The sequence below is a fragment of the Balaenoptera physalus genome (genome assembly GCF_965194825.1).
Source record: "Balaenoptera physalus genome assembly, chromosome: 1".
NCBI lineage: Eukaryota > Metazoa > Chordata > Mammalia > Artiodactyla > Balaenopteridae > Balaenoptera > Balaenoptera physalus.
The window spans coordinates 57,718,964-57,737,750 of record NC_138882.1 but is presented as its reverse complement, the minus strand read 5'-3'; the positions used below and the strand labels follow the sequence as shown (position 1 = coordinate 57,737,750).

General features: G+C 48.2%; 1 protein-coding gene across 2 annotated transcripts in view; it reads right to left on the bottom strand.

The window, feature by feature from the left end:
* The window catches only part of TNR (tenascin R), a 426,185-nt gene that overhangs the window by 56,287 nt on the left and 351,111 nt on the right, over nucleotides 1-18,787 (bottom strand). For both annotated transcript variants that reach the window (XM_082437090.1, XM_082437091.1), the window contains 2 exons: nucleotides 13,785-14,054; nucleotides 8,154-8,339 (listed from right to left, as the gene is read on the bottom strand). In XM_082437090.1, coding sequence (XP_082293216.1) covers nucleotides 8,154-8,339; nucleotides 13,785-14,054 — 456 coding nt within the window. The remainder of the gene's footprint in view (nucleotides 1-8,153; nucleotides 8,340-13,784; nucleotides 14,055-18,787) is intronic.

Sequence of the window (18,787 nt, the reverse complement as noted above, 5' to 3'; positions counted from 1 at the left end):
GTAAAGTACACCTCTGCTGGAAAAGAAAATGCGTATCTGAGGCATACCCAGTACACTTATATATCAGCACTTGGAGGACTCCTAGGGATTTCTCTCTTTTTAAAGACCCCTTGCTCTCTACCAATGCTCTCTTTATCTTTCCATCCAGCTCCTGCAAGTAGTAGCATATGAATGGCTCTGTTCCCTTTCTTAACAATAGCTCAGAAAATTCATCTCATAGGAAACCACCACTCTGCATCCCTTATAGAACTTCCTTTGTTCAGCTTAGAGGGTGATGCTTTCCTCAACTCTTTCACTGCATAACCATTCTTCTTTGAATTCCCAAAGCACACAGTTCATTCACTCAGCAAACGTTACTGAGGGCGTCCTTTGTGCCAGGCACAGGGTTGTATACTGGGGATACCAGGGTGAGCTGAATGGAATCACCCTTGTCCTTCATGAGATAAAAAGAAATCTGTACTGAAGAAGGAAATTAATTACTTACTGAGCACCATAATATGCCAAGCAATGAGCTGCATGCAGTAATCTAGAAGAATAATGAAGAAAAAAGAGAGGGAAGAAAGGAGGGATAAAAACCAAAAGAGAATTTTAAGTGTCTGGTGGCCAGGAGGTCTATTATTAACTATAGTTTCTTAGCGATTCATACCTGTTACCTCGTTTTCCCCTGCAGCTCTGCCAGGAGGGCATTACTCATGGGTAAACAGAGGATCAGAGAAGTCCATTTCTTGACCAAGGTCACAGAGATAATATACAATAAAACTGGGTTTAGAACCCAGGTTCATTGTTCTTTGTGACACATCATAGCATGGTCCCTGTCCCTAGGAGTCTTACAGGCTAGGAGAGGGGAGTGGAGTAAGCACCTTGGAATTTGAAGGTGATTTGGCACTACACCATGGGCTGCTAACTAAGAAAACCAGTTCAGAGTGGGGATGAGATCAGCATGGGCTGGAGTAGCCAGAGAAGGCTTTCTAGAGAAGGGACTTGAACCTTGAAAGCTAGCCAAGATTAGGAAAGGCTGAGGGACGACGGAGACATGGAATTTTCTAATCGGCAGGATGGGACATAGTGAGCAGGAACAGATTAATTAGAGCTGGAGAGCAAGAGGAACTAGCAGATTCTCACCTACACTGCAAGGACTGTGGGTGGGTGATAAAGACAGGATGACTCACTTCCCTCTGTTAGGAAACCTATTCTTCATGCTTCCTGCTGCTAGCAGGAAAACAGTGGGAGAAGGAGGCCCAGGAAACTGAGATTGCTCTGTCTTGCCGGCAGAAACATGAATAAGACACCTGGGGTCTGCGGGCTTGATTAGGTTCAGATGGCCATGCAGAACTATATGGACCCTTTCCGTCTCTGAATCCCTGGACTCACCTCCAGAATATCTGTGAAGTTCAAGCCCACAAAACTGGGGTTGGGGATTTGGTTGTCTCTAGTGCAGGGGTCCCCAACCCCTGGGCTGCAGACCCCTACTGGTCCGCGGCCTGTTAGGAACCGGGCCCCATAGCAGGAGGTGAGTGGCGGGCGAGCCAGCGAAGCTTCATCTGCGGCTCCCCGTGCTCACATTACATCCTGAACCATCGCCAACCCCCCGCCCCGCCCCGTCCTTGGAAAAATTGCCTTCCACGAAACTGGTCCCTGGTGCCAAAAAGGTTGGGGACCGCTGCTCTAGTGCATTTGAAGGACATCTGCCTTCAAACGGAGGGGCAAACTGATGACCCTGTCCCCAAGGAGCTTGCAGTCAGTCTCTCAGTTTTTATCACAATCATGCTATTATGTTGTTATTGTTAGTTTTCTTGCCGGTCTCCTCAGTAGACTCTTAGGTCTTTGGGTCAAGGGATTTGATTTTTTTAATATTTTAATTCAGTATGTAGTATAGTGAAAAAAATATATGATGCATAGAAGCAGCATGGCGGGGGCAATGGTGGTGTTGGGAGGACTTCTATGAGAGAATATCTCAGCTGGATTTTGAAGGATCAGGGGACATTTGGTTGGGGAAAGAGCAGGCTGAGGGAATAACATAAGCAAAGGTATATCTGGTAGAAGAACTTATGAAAACCAGGGACCTAATGTAGGGCCCCTCATAGGGAAATTTCCAGCAGGGAATTTGGGTGCCAGAGGTTTCATAGATGGGGAGATATTTGGAGACAGAGGATCTTCTGGGGACCCCTGAAATCATACCAGATAGGCAACAATCTACTTTCCAGTGTACTGAGATCTAAGCTCCCAGGCTCCCCATTCTGATATCCTTGGGGAATGGCAGATGCTTCTCCAGCGTTCCCCGAATGAGTCAGGCTTTGGAGGACATCCATTTGGGTGTGGATGATGTTCAAGCATCAAGAGAAGACTCTCTGCTGACTTTAAGGAAGGGACTGGTCCTACAAACTTATATCTAAAAAGAAAATCATTACACCAAGGACTGTTCTCAGATGCAACTTTCTTGTTGCCAGTGGGATGAATGAGGAACGTGGGTCTTCACTCCCTGTCCTACAGGAACATCCCATGTCTGGGTCTTTACTGTAAACAAGCATTCGCTGCTGAAGAAGTCAAAGCAGAAACGGAAAAATTCCCACCTGGCTCTACTCTTGGTTCCCTTGCACCAGCCCTTTAATGCAAATAAGGGGACAGATGCCCTTACATGCCAGCTGTGAGGAGGAGGACGTTGTGGAAGCCTCTGCCCTTTATCTCCTCTCTTCTGCTTGGGTCTCTGCAGCCCCTGGAAGGTGGCGCTGTGCTCAGAGGGTGCCTTACCAAAGTGACCACTTGGGGTCACTGTGACTTCGCCCAAAGCAGGATGAGCACCATCTGGCCCAGGCCCCGGGCCCACTGCCCGACTCCTCCTCCTTAGAGGAGCCTGCAGGGCATTGAAGTTCTGGCACTCGGTCTGGGGCTTGTGCCCTGGCACGTCAGGGAGTGCAGACAGGGTGAAGTGAACGTCAAGTGCCTCAGTCGGCGCTGATTTGCCAGCTGGACTCCTCTGGGGGTCTCGGATTTCTTCATGGAAAATCTTCCTGTGGACAAGCACCTCGCGGAGCCCACCTTCTCACCACGAGATCTCCATTTGAGCCCCAAGGAGACAATGAGGGATTTGGTAGAGGCCTCGGTTTCCTGTCCCCAGCAACCAGAGGCCTGGAAGGCGGCAACTCACAGGGCCTGACTGGGGCGTGCTTGCACACGTCAGCCTTGTGCAAGTGTGTGTGTGTGAGGAGTGTGTGTGTGGGGGTGTCGTGTGTGGCTGGCTGCAGGTCTGTGTTTTCTCGCGATCCCATGTGGCACCATGAAGTCTGTAGGAATCTTCAAGCCTCTGGGCTTCCTGAGCCCTGTTGATGATTTTTCTGATTAGCACCTTGTTGACTGGAGATCCGGGGAGTCGCAGTGCAGAGAGGCAGCTGGTTGGGAAGCATCATCAAGAGGTGTGTAGGGGGCGCCCCATCGAGTGGGTGAGGGATGTGATGACCGGGCCCCGGAGCGGGGTTAGAGCCCAATGCTCACGTGGCCATACGGGCCAGTTCCTTTTGCCCTTCTCCTGACCACAGGGGTCCTCAAGTGCGGGCTCCTGCTCCTGAGGGAGGACCAGGCAAGAGACTGTAGATGACTGAAGACGAACCCCTTTCCGCTGTTCGCAGAACACCGAAGCCACAGGCTTTTCTGATGACAGCTTAGTGGAGCCCGCTCAGACAGAGACCAGAGCAGTGTTTATAATTTGCATTGGTCACAGGCAGGGTTTTGGGTTTTTGTTTGCATTTTTTTAATCAAATTCCAGTCAAAGAATGAAAATTTCCTTCCTTTCCTCCTCCCTCCCTTCCTCCCTTCCTCCCTCTCTCCCTCCACCAGGGGTTTTCTGTATGGTTTATGGTTTTTCACTGCTACTCAGAAAACAGTGATGGTGCCAGACCCTGGTACATGCTTCTGGTTCTAACCCAGAGGGACCTTGGTGAGCCTGTAAGGTACATAACACTCGGGGACCCCTTTGGGACTCCAGGTATGGTTCACAGGCCAAGCAGACGTGGTCCTGGCTGAGAGGCTGAGCCTAAAAAAAAGACTTATCGTTAAGGACGCAGAAGCCACCAGAGCAGAGAAAAAAAATCATTGCAGACGCCGAGTCTGTTGTTGAGAAACAGATTCACACTCCAGAGGGAATTTGCTGGGCATTGCCTAGAGAGAATAATGGAAAAGAAATGTTTGGTATTCTGTGCCCCAGCCTGGTCTCTGTGTTGCAAAGGGGGAGGTATATGATGGAGGATGCAGGGGGGTGCTGTGAGCCCGCCGTGTGACTCTGAGCCCCAGAGTCAGGAAGGGCTTGCATTCCACAGCGAAGGGGTAAGTGGTGGCTGCAGAGACAAGGGCTTCTGCAAGGAGTATCCAGTACAGATGCCGTAGGACTTGGAGGACTTGGAGTCAGCTGGCTGTGAGAATAAAGGGTATGTGAACTTCTGCCTGGGAGAGGCCAGGTTGCCAGAGATCCAGGCTGAGTTTTGTAGGGATTAAAAACAATAAAAGGTCAAATGGCTATTGAAGGTTTTCTATGTACCAGTGCTCAGATATATAAATGTATATGAGTTCATTGAATCCTCCCAACAACCTATGAGGTAGACATGATGTCCTTCAGACCAGGAAGCGGAAGCACAGAAATTGAAGACATTTGCCCAAAGATGCACATCAGTGAAGTTGGTCTCAAGCCTGAGTGGGTGACTTCAGAAACCATGCTCTAAGTGAGTGCTTCTTGACCATTAATGTGCACACAAATCCCCCGAGGGGCTTGTAAAATGCAGGCTCTGATTTCACAGATCTAGGGGGGAGAGGGCTCTGACATCTCCTGGGGTGATGCCCTTGCCGCTGGTCCTCCCACCCCACTTTGAGAAGCAGGGTCTCCGCTCTGTGCCACACTTATTACACGGGGTCGTCCCAAACCATCCGTTAGCTCACAGACCTCCTCCTCTGCCTCCTTATTCCTCCTCCTCTCCCCCTCCTCCTCCTCTTCCTCCTCCTCCTCTCCCCCTCCTCCTCCCCCTCCTCCTCGTCCCCCTCCTCCCTGCCCCCCCATCATCATCACCATCATCCATGTATTGAGTACTTTGCTATGTTAGAAGAATGGTCTTAAACTCCTTCAGTACATGATCTCATTAAAGCCCCATCAAACACTATGAGGTAAGTGGCATTATTCCCCTTTTACCAATGATGAAACAGAGGCTTAGAAAGGTCGAATCAATGGCTCCAAATCACACAGTGAGTAACTGGGCCTAGATACAGAGTCTAGAGTCCCAGCTCTTAACATGTCCCACAGAACCGAGCATTCAAATAAAACTGAGACAAGAGAGAATGGTACCTTCTGCTAGGGTTGCAATTATTTTTGACTGGGAATAAGGAGGGTGGGGACAGCTGAAGTTTCTAGTCCTTCATACTCTTTCTGGCCAGGGAGGAATTGCTTCAGATGAGCCTGGAATGCCCTTCCCACTGAGTCCAGGGTCTTGTTTTATATATACAAGCAAATAACTTGTTTGGAACTAAAAACAAACAAACAAACAAAACCCCCCAAAACAAAAACAAGTCTCGGAAGCTGAAAAAACTCTCCTTTTTAGCCTCCAAGTTGGAGAGTGAGGGAGAAAACACAACTATTTAAAGCTGGGATCAAACTTCTCGCTCTTTTTGCCTTCCTTCCTTCCAGGTCTTTCCTTCATTTTCCCCAGCTACCACAGCGAGACTGCCAGCAATCCTTGTAATCTGCATCTCAGCAAGTACAGATATACTTGATTTCCTTACATTCCTATAATCCCTTTTTAAATCACATAAGGCTATTTGCCTTTATAAATCTTCCCAGCAGTGAGCTCCCTGGGATAATTATGTGTAATATATATTTATAGTTTTATTTCATAAGCCCAATTCAAATAAAAAAAAAATCAACCTATCTGAGCTCACTCCTCACTAATAACCTTTCCATTCCTTGTAAGTCTGCAAGATTTGACTGTTCCTTCCATGTTACTTCTTTAGTAGGAGCAGCCATGAAAAGGGATGGGGACTTTTGACTAGGATTCAGAACTGCCTTTGAGTCACGGCCCCCTTGCTAGCTTTGTGAACTCGGGCAAGTTTCCAAAATCCCTGAGTCTCAATTTCCTCATCCGTAAAATGGAGATGCTGACGGGGGCGCCTATAATGTGATGGCTGATGGCTGTGACATCCTTTGTTTACTGACATGGCAGGCAATATTTTAGTTCTCCTGTCCCTCATGAGTTGTTGTTGTGAAGATTAAATAAGCTAAAACTCTGTGAAGGTGCCTGGAATAACAGAGATGACCAAATGGATGTAGAATCTTCTTTTTTTTCCCCCCCTCCGGTAGTGGGAAATAATAGGATGATTATTATTAGGATGTGACTGAGTTCTCTATATCTCATGATTTTAAAGTGTGTCCTCCATCCAAACAACTAGCCATCATCTTTATAAAATTGCTAATTGCCAAAGCAGCCTGCGGCTCTGGGCAGAGATGGGCTGCGCCTAGAACCAGTTCCCTCCTGTATCATTGCAGGTTTTTTTGTTTAGCTGAATTTTTGTGAATGTCTCCAGCTCTCTGTAAAGGCTCTATGCCAGCTGGTCTGTTCCTGTTATGTTTAATTCACCCCCATTAACCTGCTTGGTCAGCATATCTTTCCATCTCCTTGCTGTGTTTCAGGAGTGCGTCTGTTTGGAAAAAACATTTATTATATTTACTTTAACTGGCCTCATTTGGCAAGGTGGTCTGGGATTTCAGTTCAGGAGGAAAACAGATTTGATTATACTGCCCTTGTTTACTGTACGCACTCTCTTGTGTGGATCCCTTGTCTACTAATGCTTTTGCAAGAAGCCAAGACACAGGATAAACAAAGTCTCTGCGAGCACACTGGTGGCCCCTCGTGCATGGCTGCTTTGCACAGTCTCCATCTGAAAACTGTGCCTCACATTTCCAGCCGTCTACCTTTCAGCAAAGTCCAGCAGGTAGGTTTTCCTGGCGGGTGTGTCTAAGGCCCCAGGAGGAGCACTGGTTGGGCGCCACATCCTCATGGGGACAGGGAGTGCTCCCCAGCCAAGCGTCATGGTGACCTGGGGCATCGTCTTAGTTCATACCACCATTATCTCTCTGTTTGACTCCGTGCAGCCTCCTGACCTCTCCCTGCCTTTGGCCTTGTCCTGTTCCCGTCTGTTCTCCACACTGCAGCTGCCCAAATCTGGTCATCGCGTCATCTTATTTAAGACCTTTCAACAACCCTCCACTCACACTCTTTATAGGGTACATAAGGCATAACCAGGCTCTTGTAGCCTATGCCCCAGTCATAGTGAGCATGTGCAGTTTCTCTCATCATTCATGCATGCGTTTATTCATTCGTTCATCACTTATCCCGGACCTGTAAGTGCTAGATGCTGTGCTGAACGCTGGGGAGTCATGATGAGCGAAGCCAAATATGGTCCCCCTTTCACAGAGTTTTGTCTAAGATGGAGACTGACAATTCAATAATCACACCCACAAGCGTACAACGATAACTTGAGGAGTGCTGTGAGTGGTAACCAGTAAGATGAGGCTGCCAGACAGGATGACCTGACCTCGCCTGGGAACCAGGCAGGGTTCCAGAGGAGTGACAGGTGAACTGAGAGCTGGAAGGGAAGCAGACGTCACGAGGTAAAGAGGGTGGTGGGAGAGCCTGGCAGGCAGAGGGAACAGCATGCACCAAGCCCTGTGGCAGGAGGGAGAAGGCGTTTGAGGAACTGAAAAAAGTAGACCTGTGCGCCTGGAGCACAGGGAGCACCAGGGGACGCGGGAGGGAGAGGAGACTGGGGAAGATGGTAAGGAAACCAAGGCCGTGCAAGGGTTTGGAGTTTATCCCAAGAGCAATCGGAGTCCCTGAAATGGCTGCAAGATGGGATGGCATGATCAGAAATGTACTTTGAAAAGATAACTGATGGAGTGAAGAGGAGAGCAGAGGGGAGAGAAAGTGGGGAGGTTATCGCAGCGGCGAAGACAAGATGTGGTAGTAGCTTAGACCAGGTGATGGCAGTGCAATGGTGAACAGCAGACGTATGTGATAGGTACTTGAGGGGTTAAGTCAATGGGATTTGGCGATGGTTGGACCAGGGAGAGAGCTGGGAGGGTGTGGACTCAGGAACTGCCATGCCCCCAGGAGCTTACTTACCTGTGAGCGTGGCTCTGGTGGTTGGACCGATGCCCTTGGGGACCAACAGCTCATGGTACTGCTCGCCCGCCAAGGTGCTGTACACAATCTTGTACTCCTGAACCTCTGCTTCACTATTGTCCCACTCAAGGTCAAGGCTGGTTGCTGTGCGGGAACCACGCCGCAGGTTCTTGGGGGCGTCAATCTCTAAAAAAATCCAGACATCACCAACATCACACAGGATAATGTGCATTTGTCATGCATCTTGAACTTGAACAGGCTTTGGGGTGAGAGCCCATGACCCTCTGCCTCACATTTGAGTGAACCCAGGGGCTGTCCCTCAGCTTTTGGTCTGTCAGGTTGGCCATGACAGATTACGTGGGCAGGTTGGAGAGTTTTATTCGGGAGTTAGATATGAACACACTTTACACGTCCCCCATTCCCATTCAGGAGTTCTAGTGGCATTCTAGAAATTGAAGAATGAAACAGTTAGTATCATAAGGTTGAGACTAAACAAGAGAAACCCTAGAAAGTGGAAATCAGAGATGGCATCCAAGTGATGAAGATGAAATAGAGTAATTTCAAATTTGATCACTGAGCAAAAAGCAGAGGATTGACTGCAAGATTTTGAAGTATAAGATGTCTTCCCCTGGATTTACTTGCATAGACACTGCTGAAAGTTTTGCATATAGAGAGGGGATGTGATGTATTGGAAATCACTCAGCTTTGGAGTCAGGTCTCAGTTTGAGCCCCACCTCCGACTCTTATTGTAATGGGACCGTGGGCAAGTCTTCATCTCACTGGGCCTTGATGGCCACATCTGTAAAATGGGCTAATAATACTGCCTTTTCAGGGAGTTGTACAAATTAGACAATGCATGTAGAAGTGAGTAGCATGGTGCCTGGTACAAAATTAGGTGCCCAAGCCCTGTGCTGGCTTCCTGGTGCCTCCAAAGCTCTCCCTGAGTTCCAACAATCTGGCGCCCCCAATGCTTGCTTCTTGGGGTTCCAAGAATTCCACAACAGTGAAAAGACCATTGGCATTGGGGTCTTTTCTGCAATTGTGGGGGGCTTGTTCTCTCTTCCAGGACTGGTCATCTCTTCAGGCTTATTTGGGCAGAAACAACATAAACAACTTACAGGATAAGAAGTTGCTGTCTTGACAAACTGCCACTTAAAAAGTTCCAAATAGGTCTTGACTTTGAGACTTGAATTTAACTTTGGAGTGGACCAGCCATTTGTTCTGGGAAAACCTCAAGTGGACTGTTTTAATTTGCAAACGCCAGGCAAGTCTCCACCGATTGTTCTTTCAGAAGATGGGACTGTTGTGAATCAATCTGAGTGCAGCTGCTGCAGAGTGAGAAGTGTTCTGTTTAGTGATGTAAATTGGGTGAATCTTTTAGCAGATTTATGCCTCTGCAGCTTATTTTTCTAAGAAACGTTTCCTTACTCAGTGTGGGTTTAGCATGCTGGAAACTGTGCATTATCCACGTGCTGTGTGTGGGATTTCTCGAGCAGTTGGATGGAAAGAGGAGCATGAGTAGAGGGGCACGTAGGAGGAATGCTCTGGGCTGCAGATCCCTAAATCTCACATCCCTACATCTCACGTGGGAGGAGAGGCTGGCAAAGGACTGGGCGGGGCTTGGGGGTGTGTGGCCTGAATGGAACTGGAGCAAAAAGAGATTCACTTAAGGTTCAGGTTGAGTCTTGTGTTTACCTACTGCTCTTCACAACTAAAGACCCCAGACCTGGGAAATGTTTGTTAGACTATGGATTTGTTTTTTGCTTTTTTAGCCTTAGGAGCTGTGCGCTGTGGATAGGCGGCAGTGTTTCCTCTGAAGGGACTGGACATTTCCAATGTCAATGATCCCCAAAGAGATCAATCCTGAGAATGAGGGCTGGAGAAGGCAGGTGTCTTAGGACTGGGGTGGAGTGAAATGGTTTGCTCCCCCTAGGTCTTGAAGCCTGACCTCTAGGAGGGGCAGCTGAAGGGCACCCTGGCAAGTGGGAGCTATGCTGGTCTCTGCAACACACCAGCAAGCTAGGGGCAAGGTAAAACCAGGTGTCCAGTGGGGGCCCTGTGGAGAGGCTGGGGCTGTAGACTCTCACCTCTAAAACATAAGTTAAATCAAGCAGTTCTCCTGCTGAAAACTTTCCGCTGCTTCCTATTACGAACTCCTAATTGTGGCCCGCAGGGCTCTACGTGATCTGGCCCTGCCTGCTTCTCAGGTGGCACCTTGGAACATTCTACCCTTACTCACCGTGCTCCAGCTGCACTGCCTTTTTCCTGCTCCTGAATCACAGCAAGCTTATTCTCACCCCAGGGCTTTTGCACTGGCTGCTACTTTTGCCTGGAACGCTCTTCCCCAGACCCTCACATGACTGAGGTCACTTAGGTCTTGGTTAAAACTTTAGCTCCTCAGAGAAGCCTTTCTGACTACTCCCTCTATATCATCCATTTCATTTTTTTAGCATAATCCTCGTGATTGAAATGATCCCATATGTTTCTTTTCTTCTTCCTTATCTCGTTTCCCCCCCTGGAATGTAACTCATGTGAACTGGGATCTTGTCTATCTTGTTTATTCTGCATCCTCACTGCCTAGGACAGTGCTTGGCACCTACTAGGTATTCATTAAGCACATGTGAAGTGGCTGAATGAATACTGTCAGTTCTCTGTCTTGTCTGCTCCCTCAAAGCCTTTGGAAAAGTCTTGTTAAATATTCCAGCTGGGGATTTTGAGGATGCTTGGGGCCAGGTGGTACAGGGAAAAGAACAGCTTTGACTGAGGGCAGCTGGTCTTGGCTGGCTGACAAGGGCCATCCAGGTTGAACTTGTGGAGGCATTTCCTGGAGAATCTCAGAGTACAGTCCCCGCCCAGCAGGTGGGAGCTCCAGCTGTTGTGACTTGGACCTTTGTATGCGTTTCCTGGGGCTGCCGCCACCAAGGGCCACACACTGGGTGGCTTCAACGATAGAAATGTATTGTCTCACAAACTGGAAGTCTGAGACCAGCGTGTTGGCTCCCTTCCAAGGGCTGTGAGGGAGAATCTGTTCCGTGCTTCCCTCCAGTGGTTTGCGGAAGGATCCACCAAAAGAGTCCCGGGAATGCCCCCATGAGGGCAACTGCAACCAGAGCTACGGAGGGCAGGGAGGTTTGGGAGACTGGTCTCCGGGTTTCCCTGGGCTGCCTTCTCTCTAACCATTGGCCTTAGTGGGCTTCCATTGGTGCTTTCCTTTTTCCGAGCGGCTCTAAGACCCAGACAAATACCCTGCTCACCACGCAGGAAGCAAATCCCCGTTTTAATTGCTTGTGCAATTAGTGCGCTCCTAGTGTCGAAGCCATCACCTGGAAAAGCACTTTGGCTAATTTGAATTTAAGCAGAGTTCTGAAATGACTGAGGGCCCTGCCGTGAGGGTGCAGGCATCTTCTCCTCATTCAACCAGCACCTGCCAACCCCAGGCCTTGAGAGCTGGGCTGCAAAGCTGTCCGCGGCAACCCACCCCGCCCCTGTTGCCCCCTCACCCGCTTTGGGCAGAGGGGGGCAGCTTGGAGGTACAGGCTGCTGCTGCCTGCAGAAGGTAGCCGCCTAACAGCTGCCCATCCTCCCGGCAACCGGAAACAGAGAATCACGCAACGAACGGAAACTCAGGGGGAGCTTCTAGGAGGCAGAATGTAATTGTCTTGATTGGAATTTTCCTGGGCCACCAGCCAGTCCTGCTTCCATCTCGTTGACGTAAACATCAAGAATTATGCTTTCCGTCCTGCCGCTGGAGAGCTCTCGTCTCCTTTTCTGCCTCTTCAAACTCCTTATCTGAGTAAAGCACAAAGAAACCACTTTTCACACAAAAACTGTGTTGAAATTAAAAAAGAATGCAGGACTCATGGACCTCAGGAGGTCCCAGCACCGGAGCAGACCGTGTCCTGGGGGTGCAAAGGCTCGGGGGTGGGCAGGGCTGACCTTGAATTCACCAAGAAGGGAGCTTGTGTGTGAGGCCCTGAGCAGTTTTGGTTCACTGAGGGGAAAAGAAGGCAAGAGACATGGGCAGAACGTAGTCCCTTTATTTTAAAGACATATGCACAGTCACTGGAGATCCCAACATGTGTTCAGTAAAACATCTGACCAGCGACCCCTGGCTGGGGTGGAGTCTGGCACAGGGGCTGGAGAGCAAACCTGAGAGGGCCTCTTTCAGAGTCAAGCAGCCTTCTCCGTTTCATCAGTGTCCATGCTTGCTCCCTTGTAACAGGGAACTTTTCTCCCCCTCCCAATGTTTCCTTTGGGGTGGAGGGAAACCCATTATGAGATTCCCGGCCTCCCTCTTTCTTCTGCTGGGGAAGATGGACTTGCTTCAATGGTGAGTTTTGTAGCAGGCCCGGGCACGGCCCTCCTGCTCCCCTCTCTCATGGGAGCCGTCTGCACATGGGGATCGGCCTCTGCTTGTTCCTCTGTGCTGTAAGCCCTAACCTGAGTAGCCCCACAACTTCCGCCAGATGGGGGTCTTGCCGAGGTCCACAGGGTCCATCTGTTGGCAAGCCCATCCAACGCTAAGCTAGGGGATATTTTGGCCTCCATCTGTCTTACTCTTTGACTTATTTATCAGCTGATTTTAAACACAGGTGGAGGGTAATGGTGCTGTTTATTGAACCTCCCTGAAGCCCCTTGGCTGGCTTACCCCGTCCTGTAACAGACTCTTAGGCCACCACTCAATGTAGGATGCCTGAATTAGTGATTCTCCTACTTTACCCCATCAGGAGATGCCGGTTCTTAGATCTTACAGAAGCCGGCAGTTTCCTTTGATCTCTGCAACAACTGGGGAGTTGGCAGAGACATTCCTTGATGTGTGACCACCCCGCTGCTGCCCCCCAACAGGGCAGAGAGGCTGAGACTGGGTATCTGGGTTAGATGGAGACTCACTGTCGGGTCACAGCCCCCGACCACCCAGTGAGAGTGCCAGGGAGCCTGTCTTTGGATGGTGCCTGACCTACTTGTCCGCTAGTCGGTCGGCCTGATGGGCTCCTGGAGAGCCAGGGAGCAGGTCGTGAGGTCTGGCCTTGCCCGACTATTGGAGCCGGGTCTACATTCGCCTTCTTGCCTGTGCTCACAAACGGCAGGATGAGTCACAGACTCTCAGGTGGAAGGCCTGCTTCCAGGCATGCAGGCCGGGCTTTGCACAACTCCAAGGGGCGCCGTCGTGCTGGTGTAGTCACTGTGGATTTATGGAATCATTACAGCCATTTCTGGCAAATTGCAATCAAGTGACTCCAGGAAGGGGTACTGAACCCTCACAAAATTGCCCTTTGGGCTAGCGATGGGAATGTCAAGTGACTTCAGGACAGACTTTTCATTTTATAAAGGAGAAACCTGAAACCCGAGGGGAAGAGACTTCTGTCAAGTCACAGATCTGGCTGGTAGCAGAGGCAGGACAGGAACCCAGCTCTCCCGTCCACTGGTGCTGTGCGCTCCTCTGCCCTGAGGTGTGACCTCACCGGGATGCCCTGAAACCTCTCGCTTCCTTCTTGCAGTGTCTGTGATACGTGGTTGCCCAAGCACTCTCTCCCTGGGTGCCCCTCTTGCCATGAGGATACCAGCTGGCTCAGCACCCTCTCCCCTCCTCGGGCTCTGCTCCCCCGCGCCCCACCCCACCTACAGCCTCACCTGTTGTGAACTGGGTGGTGGTGGACTCACTCTCGTTGGTTCCACGGACTGCGCTGACCCACACCTCGTATTGGGAGCCGGGCCGCAGGGCCTGTACCGAGTACTGGCTCAGGGGAGGCTGCAGTCGGAAGGTGGTCTTCCCGCCTTCCCCGCCCACCAAGCCGTACTTCAAGAGAATGAAATCGACTTTGGCTCGAGGTGGGGTCCACTCCACGAAGGCTACAGTGTCGGAGACATCTCGAACCAGGATGTGCGTGGGCCCATCAATGACTGAATGAGAAGGATCCAATAGAAAAAAAAAGTTTGAGAAGTGAGCCTCTGACTTAAGCTCTTTCCTTTCCTTTCCTCCTTACATTAGCCTGGTCGGTCAGAGAGAGAATGGGTATTATTATCCCATTTTACAGATGGGGAAATTGAGACACAGTGAGATAAAATCTCTTTCGTGAGGACCCATGGTTTTTCAATGGGGGAACAGACACTGGATCTTAGGTCTCCTGAATCTTGCTGTCACGAGGCTGTGGTTTTTAGGATTGGCACTTCCCAGTTTAGGCAAGGGAAGGGCACTTACTGGCTTGAGAGGGCCAGCACTGTTCTGTCAGGAGGCTATGAGACAACAGAGAACTGTGTTTCTCGGGTGTGCCCAGCTCTCACATTCTGTGAGCCCCAAGGAAAGATCTATGAAATTAGCATCCCTATCTAAACATCTGAGACTTCCAACTTGGTTGCCAATGAGGGCATCACGATTATCCAGAAGATGTCCCTGCTCAGCTGTACTGACAACTCAGTCAACCAGCTGCTAAGACAGTCAAAAACCCAACAGACATTTGTATTTTTGGATATGAAATATGCCTTCTGGGGAAACTTGCTCTTCTGTAAAAACAAGGATCTCAGTTTTGGAACAGCCTCCTGTGGGCTGTTTTTTCCCCACCGGTTCTTGCGTATTCCTGAGCCAGGAGGGCACTGCAGTCACACACAGTCCTTCCAGGTTATTCAGCATGTGTCCCTCGTGAGTCCTGGCCTCTGGCACTGAGCACCTGAAGGGAACACCATTGTGGGATGGTGTTACCTAGGAAAAGCTGGTTGGTTTCCTAGGAGTCCTACCACCCTGGTTCCAGCACCCACTTGGGGTCCTGTTCATATTGAATTAGATGATGGTGGCGGTGGGGCAAGGTGAGAGAATGTAGAAGGGAAATAGAAAGGGCTTAGTGAGTAGAATAGAAAATGGTGTTCTCAACTCCTCATGGTGTGTCTGGATGGCTGACGTGCCCTCCTTTGAATTACTCATTATCTTCTAAAAAGAGCTGGCCCGGCTTCCATGTTTGCATTTATTATGGACTACACCCCTCTAGCTGGGGCTGATTAACATTAATATTAATATTCTTCAAGGATTTGGAACTGGAACCACAGACTCTGGCTCTCTGGTTAGCTGGTTTTGGACCATGTAGAGCCAGGGCTGGTCTGGCCATTCTCTACCATATTCACAAATAAATAGAAAACATCTGATCTGGGGAGAGAGCGAGAGAGCGAGAGAGAGCGAGAGAGAGAGAGAGAGGGAGAGAGAGAGAGAGAAAGAGAAGAGGAGAAAGGGGAAAAAGTGATTTTTAATAATTACATATTTGGTCTTCCCTTCTTAGCGCAGAGCTCCTAAAACCCTGGGAATTTCCTAAGTGTTGAGAGTGAGCAAGTTGTCTTTTGTTATGTTAATGAAGCGAGAGAGAAAGCTGGTTGCCAAGGGACCCAACCAGGTGATTAGAGGGTTGGAACTTTCAGTCCCACCCCTGACATCTGGTCAGTCCATCAATCATGCCTATGTAATGAAGCCTCCATAAAAACCCAAAAGGACTGGGTTTGGAGAGCTTCCAGGCTGGGGAACCAGAATGCTTCCATGTGCCACTGTGATGGGCCCCAAATTCCACAGGAGCAGAAACTCCTTTGTTCAGGACCTCACCTATGTATCTCTTCATCTGGCTGTTGATTTGTATCCTTTAATATCCTTTGTGATAAACCAGTAATTCAGTGAGAAAATGAGTTTCCTCATGAGTTATATGAGCTGCTCTGGCAAATTAATCAAACCCAAGGAGGGGTCGTAGGAACCTCCAATCTGTAGCTGGTCAGTCAGAAGCACGGGTGACAACCTGGACTCGTGATTGGCATCTGAAGTGGAGGGTAGTCTTGTGGGACTGAGCCCTCCAACCTGTGGAATCCGATGCTCTCTCCGGGTAGATGTGTTAGAATTGAGTTGAATGGTAGGACACCCAGCTGGTGTTGCAGAGAATTGCTTGGTGTGGGGAACCCCTCCCCCAGTCACACACATACTGGAACTGGGTGCAGATTTTTAGGAGCAAATACACAGAGAGAAGCAGAAATGAGTGACCATGTGGCGCTTCTAGAAGGGTATAGAGAATAACTCGGTTCTTGACTTTCCATTTTTTGGTTCAAGTCTTTTGTGAGACTCAGATGCATTTCTGGCCCTGGGGTTTCATAAGACACTCTGTGTCCTTCCAGTAAATTATCTTTTTTGCTATAGCTAGTTTAAGAAAGCTTTTTCCCCTTGTTACCAGAGAGTCTTGACGAAGACTGTTTTCTGTGTTTTCTAACCAGTCTGCACTGGACCACCTCCTCGTCTGTCTCTAGAATGGAGTGTCTCCCTCAGGACTGTCTCAGCCTGACTTGGAGCCTCTCAATCTTTCCGAGTTGGGCCTTTCGCTGGGTACCCCACCCTCTTTCTGGGTCTAGCCCAGTCCTGTTCTCTATTAAGCAGCTTAGGATTTTTGGTCTGGCACCAGCCAAAATGAAAATCACCAGACCATTTTGGTTTTGATGCCACCTGATTTGGAGTGAAAGTGAAGTTCTGTTTTTCATATTTGGAGTAATAATGAGATTTAACAGAATATATCCAGATGTTTTCTTTTCTGCACGCTGTATTTAGTGGTTTTAGGTAACTTGGGCCTTTTTAATTTCATTTAATTTAATAATGAGATGGAGGAAATGATCTCCTAACTGCTGAATAAGCATAGTGCTTGAAACATAGTAGACACTCAGTAAATGGGTGTTGAGTAAATGAAATAAATAGATGACTCTCTATATGCATAAGAAAGAAAGTGAAGCATTTCAATGAATTGGAGCTTCTTGGAAAAAAAAAAAAAAGATGTCACCAAAACTCAAATGACCATGTAAGGCTTTTTGTCCATCAGCTCTTTAAGTCCCCAAATCCTAATCATAATGATTGATCATATTAAAATGTGACTGTGTAGCACCAAGGGCTCTGGCTGCAGGAGGTCTTGTAATTTGAATTCCCAAAATGGCCTGCCTGGAAGAAGCCAGCCTGCGTGCCTGATGAGGACTCAGAGCTTCGCAGGAGGGGGTTGGTGTGGGTCAGACGTTAGCAGAAGGAAATAATTAAACAATTGTTTCTTAAAAACAGCAGACAGGGCTGGGAGCCAACCATCTTTTCTGCAGCCGTCCTTGGATTCGGCCCTTCAGTTGGCCATTGGGTAGCCATGTCCCATTCCAGTCAAGGAGGTATCAGCTTACTTTCAACTTAGGCCCTAATTTTTAAACAAACACACATCCTACTCAAAAAGTAAACTGGAATAAATATTTTTCTTTCCATTTCTTCGTAATTCTGTACACAATCCCAAAATATGAACTAGGACTTTTTTTTCTTAATTGAAAAAAATTCTGCCTGGCTTTACCACAGATGACTAGATCTGGAACTTTTAATTTTAATCTTAAGGAAATTCCAAACCAAAAAATACTGCAAATTTTGTCAAAATGTGGTTTAAGTAGAAGGCTAAAGCAGAGTTGGACTATCTTCTCTAAGTGCTGTTAGTACTTTGGAAGAAAAGCATCCTACATCTGTAATGTTCTTCTCTGCCCTCTTATGAACCATCTCCTTCTAGCTTTTTTTTTTTTTTTTCCTACTAATACTTTCTTAACATCAAATCACAGAAGTGATCTGGGGACCCTGAAACATTCCGCATCAGAAGAGGAGAATCTACACGTGTTACCAAATCAACTCTTCAGGGTCCAGCATAACCTTGGGAAGCAGAACTGGGGAAAAACTCCGGCCATGTTGTCTGGAGAGATTCCTCCAGAGTACTTTTAGACTTTATGGCTCTAGAGTTTCTTCTAAAACATATTTGGATAAGCATAGTGGTTTTAAAGCCTTTTGGGGAGGAGGGGGCTAATATTCTTTTTTAAAAGAACAAAATCTTAAATGATTGTACAAAATATAAAACAGACAAAAGTGGAGCTGCCTCGGTTGGAGGGTGTGAGGGGCATGGGAGTGGGAGTAATTAGAAACCTGCATCTCCACTTCCTCCTTGCCTTGAGGCATGGCCATGGAAAACTGGTGCTCTAATGGAGCATAATCTAATGCCACAATACTTTTAAACCAGTGTTTTCTAGACTGCGCATAAGCCTCAGCACCTGATGCTGTTTAGTTTGGATCCAATTAACAAAGTATGAATCACTAATCCATAAACATGGGCTCATTATATAGTGTTGTGATTCCCTTTTCTGGCCAACTTGGCCTTTGTCCTGCACTCATGACTGGTTTTCTTAGGTGTCAGTTTCTGTTTATGAAAAATAAAGCTGTACCAATATTCGCCTACCTCAGTCTCTATTACTAACAGGGAACATTGCTTAACCTTCGAGTTTCAACTCTCCCATCAATAAAATGAGAACGAAAAATGATACCAGAAGCTATTTATAACTTTTGAGAAATTCTTGGTGAGGGCACACACACATGCATCATAATTGTTAATTTACAGCATCCTTTGTTAGCTAAGGAAACAATGAAGCAAAATGCGATACAGTTAATGAATCAAACCTAGAAATATAATGGTCTTGCCTGAGAGGAACTGTGGGGATGAAATAATAATCAACTTAAGTCATCACCTTGAACAGTGACCCAACCCACAATTACTGGTTTTGAACGATGTTTCCCGCTCTCACTTCTAAAAGTGTTCTCTGAGTGTATGTATACACACAAGGTATTG